The following is an 8,439-nucleotide window of genomic DNA, read 5'->3' as shown; positions in this document are numbered from 1 at the left end:
CAAGCCGTAGCCATCGTTATGTTATAGCCTGATACTAAAATCCAAAAGCACTGGCAGTTTGAAGTCATTAGTGAGTTGTCGTTAGTAGAGCTCATGGAAACAAGTCATTTCATTGGTTGAACTATTGAATTCAACTCACGATTTGTTTTCTTTTGTAGCAAAAGACTGGCATTTTGACGTCATTTTTTGGTCAGTGTCAGGCCATAACTTTACGAAGGCCTTGCTAAAGCACACTTTGTGATTTTTTTTTTCAAAGATTATTTTTTAAAATTTATTTTTATAATTTTTTAAAAAAAGATAACTTGTGCTTCAAATGCTTTTCAAATTGCTCGTCTTCCAGTCACGATATGTTATAAGTAGTTTCTATTTATAGATATATTTCATGTACTCCGTGACGCATCTATTTTTTTTCTTATTTTCTAAAGAGAAGAAATAAAATTTAGATTGTATAGGTGCATTTCTTAAGTTTTTATATAGTGCAATATCCACTAAATGTGCTCAAAGCGCTTTACAAGGGGTCCCTGGTCAACAGCAACATTTAACATGTAGGACGGGACATGACGCCTGTTAGGCAATATTACAATTTTTCAGACTAAGACAACGCTGTTAACGGCCAGGTACTCATTTTACACCTGAGTACGGTGAGAGAATGTGAGTAAAGAGACTTTTCCAAGGACTCAACTATGCGCCGAGCTCGAGGCTCGAACCCAGGTCCTTCCGATCCGAAAGCGAGTGTCATACCACAAGACCACATAGCCGCACAAGGGGTTCCTAGTCAACAACAATACTTAACATGCAAGACAAGGCGTGACGCCTGTTAGGTGGAATTGCATTTTTATTCCGAGAGAAACAACACCATTCACTGTCAGGTACACATTTTACACCTGAATATTGTGAGAGAATGTGAGTAAAGGACTAAAATAGGCACTGCTTAGAGCAGGGCTCAAACCCAGGCCCCTCTGATCTGAAGGCAAGTGCCATACCACTAGACCAAATAGCTCCATTCTCATTTACTCTATACAGACTCCACAATCTGTAACCGAACCAGAAGAACCTGAACCTGCCATTCCAGAGGAATCGGATCAAACACAGAAGGCAGCAAGTGACGTTGAAGAGAAACTGAAAGGGGAAGAGAGCGAGGCACCTGTGGAGGACGGAGAGCAGAATCAAGATGAATCAAAAATAGATGATGAGGAAATCAAAGCGGTAAGTTTTTATCAACAAGAGATGAAGTGAGTAGGAGAGTGCCAGAAGACAATAGAGAATTACAAATTTTCTCGGCGGTGACGGGGGTTTGAACCCGCGACCTTACTGGTACGACAACTCCGCCTGGCCGGGGAGAGCATGACTCTGAGCTATCCACGATCCGTGGATCCAAACACGGGACGTTTCGGGCTCAAAACCCTTCTTCAGCCAACAACAAAAAACAATAAAGACATAATTATATAAGACCAGAAGCTTATCATAGTTTTACCCAATAAAGTTGGGATTACTAAATTATGATCTCTTGATAGAAAATGTGAAAAGTAAAAAAGATTTTTTGTGATTATAGAATTACTTAATGGACTAAAAATAACAAACAAAATCTCCCCTCGTGTTGCACGAATGTGGACACCTGCTGATAGCAAGAGAAAGAGGGGAAAACAAAGAGAAACATGGAGGAGGACAATTGAGAAGTTAATTCACTCAATCCTAAAGTTTTTTGCTATTTTTCAAAATGGGAAAAAAATCTATTAAAATTGAGCATGTACATAGACAGTTTTATTCAACTATCATTAACATGTAAAAATTCAAAACATTAGCTTATATAATTTGTCTCAGAAAAATGTAATAAATAGGCATGGGGTAAAAGTAATCCGGGTAAATTACGGATACAGTTGGTGTTAGGGTTGAGTGAGTTAACTCAACTATACATTCGACTGTTTCCCTCCCAGCAAAGGACTCCAGTCAGGGTCGGGACAAAACTAAGTAATCTCATTCCAAGACAAAGATAGAAAGCAATTGGAAAATATTTACCGGGGGATAGAAGACACAGCAAGTACCTCCCTGCCCACTATTGGAGGTCGGAACCGCACCAAGAGAAGAGATGGGAATATATCGCTGAAATTGTATGGTGTAAATATAGATAGTACCACAGTATCCATCCTATCATTCATTCATTCATTCATTAACACATGCATTCATTCATAAAGTCATTCATTCATTCATTCATTAACATATTCATTCAGTCAAATTTTTAATTATCATCTCCATTCATTTGGTCGAGAGAGAACACATACATACGAAAGCCAGTAAGAAATCAATTTTATCCCTTTTGTTGACAACAGGAAGAAGAACCTGAACCTGCCAGTCCAAAGCCCCAAACGCCAGCTGAAGACAAGAAGGCTGATGGAGAGAGAATTGAAGTGCTAGGATTTGACAGTAACACTCATCGTCAGAATATCAATCCTGATGATGCACAGGTAAGTTTTTGTTGTTTTACATCTGGAAAAGTGTGTATGAAACGGTGAAAGTGATACTAGTAGGCTGCTAGAAGCTGTGGACTGTAAAAAGTAATAAACAAAAATGCATATAACAGCTTTAAAAAAAAAGAACAAAATACCAAACACGGAATGTTTCGGGCTCAAAACCCTTCTTCAGCCAACAACAAAAAAACGATAAAGACATAAATACATTACTAAATTCCAGACAGACGACAGAGCCTCCATATCTCTGTCATCTGTCTGGAATTTACTATTTTATTTACGTCTTTATTGTTTTTTTTTGTTGTTGGCTGAAGAAGGGTTTTGAGCCCGAAACGTTCCGTGTTTGGTATTTTTTTGTTCTTTTTTTTTTAAAGCTGTTATATGCATTTTTGTTTATAATGAAACAGTGCCAGAAAAATCAGAAAGAAAATTAAAACTAAAAGAAAACCCAGTCCCATAACATTAGTCTGCTTAGACTGGGGAGACACACTGATTTTTTGGGATGTTTTTTATCTTTTGTTCTATCTTTCTTTCTGCTTTATTTATCTGACACTATTTCATGCACACTTTTTTAGATATTTATTTAACACAGGTGCCTGCCTGATTTCTAATCGGTCACTTAAATAGTTTTAACTCACTCAATCCTAGAAATTTTTGCTACTTTTCAAAATTGGAAAAAAAGGTATTAAAAATGAGCATGTACATAGATAGTTTTATTCAACGATCATTAACATGTAAAAATGAAAAACGTTAGCCTTGATACTACGCCTATAATTTGTCTCAGAAAAATGTAATAAATAGGCATGGGGTAAAAGTAACCCCTGGTAAACTACGGTTATAGTCGGTGTTAGGGTTGAGTGAGTTAAGACAGTGGTTTTAGGTAGATCTGCCTATTTATTATTATGGTCTTGTATAGCAGGACATGGCTGGAAAAAAATTGTATTATTTCAAGATGCTTTCCTGGTCTCTAAAAAAAAAAATCACTTTACAATTTTATAAAAATGCCCCAGATCACACTTTCACTTTTTAAATTTTTTAGTTGTCATTAAGGGAGCATTTAATTTTATTCCCCCCCCCCCCCCCCCCACACACCCCCCCCCCCCCCCCACACACACACACCCCACCCTCCCCAAGGCGCTGGGCCACGTTCCTGTCCAACCTGGAGTGGAGGGGTCTCCGGATACCAAAAAGGCTTATGAGGCACTGTCAGCTGTACAAACCCTCCAGACTCAACTCGTGTAAGTACCACTGAGTTAGCACAAATACTTCTGGACAATAGCCTTCAACAGTTATGACGTCACTTCCCTCGTAATGACACATGGTAACTTAGTAACTGGCTCTAAACTATTGGAACAATGGCGGACACCCTTATGAAATACTTCTCCGACGAGCATAAAAGTGTATCCAGAGGAGAAAAACATTATAAATATGATCTTGTTTTGACTTTTATACATTCTGATCACATGACACATGAAAAGTTCTATCCAGCATGAAGAATAAAAAGTACCGATTTCCTTTATTTAAAACCGTGCAGCTTGCCTTTGCTGGGTGACGTGACATCAGACTATTGAATCCAATTGTGACAAATATTTCTCTGCCGTTTGTCTGTCTGGATTTTAAGTTGTGCATTTATGATTTTATTGTTTTTGTCAATGGTTGAGGAAGGAAGGGTTTTGAGCCCGAAACATTCCGTGTTTGGTAGTTTGTTGTTTGCTGACAAAGGAGCATTTTATAATTCCTGTTCAATCGCTATTTGGTTTATTCGCCTTAACATGATCCTCTCTATCTCGCATTAATCTTTAGTAAGTATCTTCTTGAGATAATGTGGTCAAGTGGTATGAAACTCGCCTTCGGATTTGAAGGTCCTGGGTTTGAATCCCGTTCTGAATGGCACTTGGTTGAGTCCTTGAAAAAGGCTCTTTACTCCTCACATTCTCTCACCGTACTCAGGTGTAAAATGGGCACCTGGCAATGTGAACTAACAGGAGGTCACATAATACTAGAGAGCTCCATGATAGGCCTACCTGGCCATTAACAGCGTTGTCTCTGTCTGAAAAATTGTAATATCACCTTACAGGTATCATGGCCATGTCTCATCCTACACGTGCAGCTATGTGGTCTAGTGGTATGACGCTGGATTTCAGATTGGAAGGTCCTGGGTTCGAGCCTCGCTCAGCGCATAGTTGACTCCTTGGAGAAGGCCCTTTACTCACATTCTCTCACCGTACTCCGATGTAAAATGAGTACCTGGCCGTTAACAGCATTGTCTCTGTCCGAAAAGATTGTAATATCGCCTAACAGACGTCATGTCTCGTTCTACATTTTAAATGTTGCTATTGGCCAGGGACCCTTTGTAAAGCACTTTGAGCACATTTAGTGGATATTTCGCTATATAAAATCTCATTTTATTTTATTTATGTTAAGTGTTACTGTTCACTAGGAACCCGTTATAAAGCTCAAGTTTTTTGGGTTTTTTTGTTTTGTTTTTTTTGGGGGGGGGGGGGGGGGTTGTTGGGGTTTTTTGGGGGGGTTTTATTTTTTTTTTTTTTGATGGGGGGGAGGGGGGGGGGCTATTCATAGTTTCATAGTCTTTTTATTAATAAAGGGAAGCCCACATCATATGTCTTTGTGAATAAATTGTAGCTTTCATTTTTATTCGTTTTTTTTTTTTTGTTTTTTTACAAGAGAACAATGCCATAGCGAGAGAGAGAGAGAGAGAGAGAGAGAGAGAGAGAGAGAGAGAGAGAGAGAGAGAGAGTAGAGAGAGAGAGAGAGAGAGAGAGAAAGAGAGAGAGAGAGAGAGAGAGAGAAAATAAGTAGGAGTGAAATATCTTTTCAATGTTACAGTTATCATTTAACGTTATAACAAGTGTAACTAAATGTGACAAATTGCCATATTTATGGACAATAAAGATCTATTATTATTATTATTATTATTATTATTATTATTATTATTATTATTATTATTATTATTATTATTATTATTATTATTATTATTATTATTATTATTATTATTATTATATTCAACAGATCGGCTGAGGAGAGAGCCCAGGAAGCTGAGATAAGAGCCTCTCAGGCTGAATCTGAAATCGTGGACCTGCAGGAAAAAATGAGAGCCCTTGAGAAACAGTTGGAAGAAAATCAAAAGAAGGTATCTATGCCAGATGGGGGCACTTTGTCACTTCGAGTTTTAAATTAACTCACTCAATCCTAGAGATTTGTACTACTTTTCAAAATTGGAAAAAATGTATTAAAAATGAGCATGTACATAGACAGTTTTATTCAACTATCATAAACATGTAAAAACTAAAAATATTAGCTTTGATACAACTCCTATAATTTGTCTCAGAAAATTGTAATAAATAGGCTTGGGGTAAAAGTAACCCTAGTAAACTACGGATATAGTCGGTGTTCGGGTTGAGTGAGTTAATAATAAAAATAAATTCCCTTTATTCATCCCCAAGGGGAAATTTGTCTTTCGGGTCTATTCTAAGGGAAGACTGGAACAACCCACGCGTCAGCCGTAGTGCAGCGCCGCAATTTATATATATGCGTCGAGAAAATGACTAATTTCAAACCAGATCATTCAACCATTAATACCTCGGCAATCAAAAAACGTACAGAGCTAAATTTGGTATCGTCTTAAAGAGGCAGGTTTCAGCTTTATTCCTATACCACTTCAACAATAAAAAAAATAGGCATTAAAGGTAGAAAAATGCCGTTTTAAAACTTTACAGCAGCGAAAAATTCCGAGTCTGTCTAAAAGACAAACATCTTATCTCACTATCTACCAAATTGTTTTAATGGCTGAGGTATCGCATTTTTAAAAGGCCCACCAAATCCTTGTTTTCAGCTTTGAGTGTTATCGGATTTTTTACACCTCATTGTAGTTTGTAACAGCACTTAAAATGCCGTGAGAATGAGATCTCAAATATTGACAAAAAGAATAGAGGTCACGAAAACCACATGAATAATTTATGTTTTAGATAGTTTAAAGCAAAATAAAACGATATATATATATGGTAGCCTACTCCTACGAGGAGATGTACCAGGCACAAGAAGTCCTCAACAGACTTGAAACTGAGGCTGAACGAGTAGGACTATGCTGTAATGCTAAGAAGACAGTTTTCCAAACCTACAACCAAGAAAGGCCAATTAGCATACAGGCAAAGAATGGAGAATGGCTGAAGGAAGTTGACAACTTCAAGTACCTAGGAGGTTGGACCCAAAGCAGTTCCTCTGATATTTCTGTCAGAAAAGCATTGGCTTGGAGTGCCTGTCACAAACTCAGGAAAATCTGGAGTTCAAACCTACAGAGGGAAATAAAGAAGAGACTGTTCCTGGCGACGGTAGAGTCAGTGCTTCTATATGGAGCAGCGACATGGACTCTTACTAAAGCCCTTGAGAAGCTGCTACACCAGTATGCTGCGGATGGCCCTCAATGTAAGCTGGAAAGAGCACATGACATAACAAATGAAGAGCTCTACAGTGACCTCCCCCCAGTGACCTCGAAGATTCAAAAGAGAAGACTGAGACTTGCGGGGCACTGCTGGAGACACAAGGAGGAGATTGCAAGCAGTCTTGTCCTATGGGAACCACCTGAGCGAACCAGAAGCAGAGGCAGGCAGAATAAAACCTACATTGACTGTCTGCTAGATGACACAGGAATGGACAACACCCGGGAGCTGCCTACACTTATGGAGGACAGGACAGAATGGCGAAGACTTGTGGCTCATGTTGGGCACCCTAAGTAATATATAGTTATTTCAATTGATAACACAGGTCGGCAAGTGGGTATGTTTTAATGTTGGAACAGCCTAAATAAACCCCTCATTTTTTCGGGTTTTATTAACTTGTAATTATTTTTGGATGACTTTCTAGCCTTGGTTTTCATTGAACGTTTTGTTTTTATCGATTTATACATGTAATTTTCTTCATATCTGGTTTGTCTCTCGATGTTTATTTATTGCTAAACAAAAAACAAGGGACGAATTTATACACACACAAATTAAAATTAAAGGGTAGCAAACAGTTCATTCAGTAACTGAAATCAGGAAACAGTCACGCATCATAGACCTTAAGGCGCTAAAAGTAAAAGACTTTGGGATTGTAGGGGGTTGAGGGCACAAAAGACACACCTGCTGGGACAAGCGCATGATCCCGTATAAAAGGAAAGCACTCGACTGCCAACGTATATATCGATACCTTCCTAATTAATAACTACAAAGAGACGATTTACTGTGAAAAAAACATCCTCCATAAATGGAAAAATAATACAGTTTACTGCACCCGTTCAGTTAAGGATCCCAGAGAAGGCCAAGAAAAAACCAAGCAATATAATTCCAGTGGATTCCGGTAGAGTTCTTTGGATTTTGATATTCAGCAGTACTGGTTGTTATCAGTTGTCATGTGTTCTTGTGTTTTGTTATCTCGACAAAGATAAATACCCATTTATTTCACTAGTCTCTCGTTATCAGTTGTTATCTCGAAAAAGATAAATACCCATTTATTTCACTAGTCTCTCGTTATCAGTTATCTCGACAAAGATAAATACCCATTTATTTCACTTGTCTCTCTTTATCAGTTGTTATTTGTTGTTATCTCGACAAAGATAAATACCCATTTATTTCATTAGTGTCTCGTTATTAGTTGTTATCTCGACAAAGATAAATACCCATTTATTTCACTAGTCTCTCGTTATCAGTTATTTGTTGGTATCTCGACAAAGATAAATACCCATTTATTTCACTAGTCTCTCTTTATCAGTTGTTATCTCGACAAAGATAAATACCCATTTATTTCACTAGTCTCTCGTTATCAGTTGTTATCTCGACAAAGATAAATACCCATTTATTTCACTAGTCTCTTGTTATCAGTTGTTATCTCGACAAAGATAAATACCCATTTATTTCATTAGTGTCTCGTTATCAGTTGTTATCTCGACAAAGATAAATACCCATTTATTTCACTAGTC

General features: G+C 37.8%; 1 protein-coding gene across 1 annotated transcript in view; it reads left to right on the top strand.

The window, feature by feature from the left end:
* The window catches only part of LOC144980293 (axonemal dynein light chain domain-containing protein 1-like), a gene marked incomplete in the record, with an annotated part of 41,501 nt that overhangs the window by 32,540 nt on the left and 522 nt on the right, over positions 1-8,439 (top strand). The window contains 4 exon segments of the mRNA XM_078927935.1: positions 1,024-1,206; positions 2,328-2,462; positions 3,600-3,703; positions 5,496-5,616. Of these exon segments, the coding sequence (XP_078784061.1) occupies positions 1,024-1,206; positions 2,328-2,462; positions 3,600-3,703; positions 5,496-5,616 (543 nt within the window).

The sequence above is a fragment of the Berghia stephanieae genome, chromosome 9, assembly GCF_034508935.2.
Source record: "Berghia stephanieae isolate SIO BIC M18660-M18661 chromosome 9, UCSD_Bste_1.3, whole genome shotgun sequence".
Classification (NCBI taxonomy): domain Eukaryota; kingdom Metazoa; phylum Mollusca; class Gastropoda; order Nudibranchia; family Aeolidiidae; genus Berghia; species Berghia stephanieae.
Note: the sequence above shows the minus strand (reverse complement) of the source record. Positions and strands in the feature narration are given on the sequence as shown.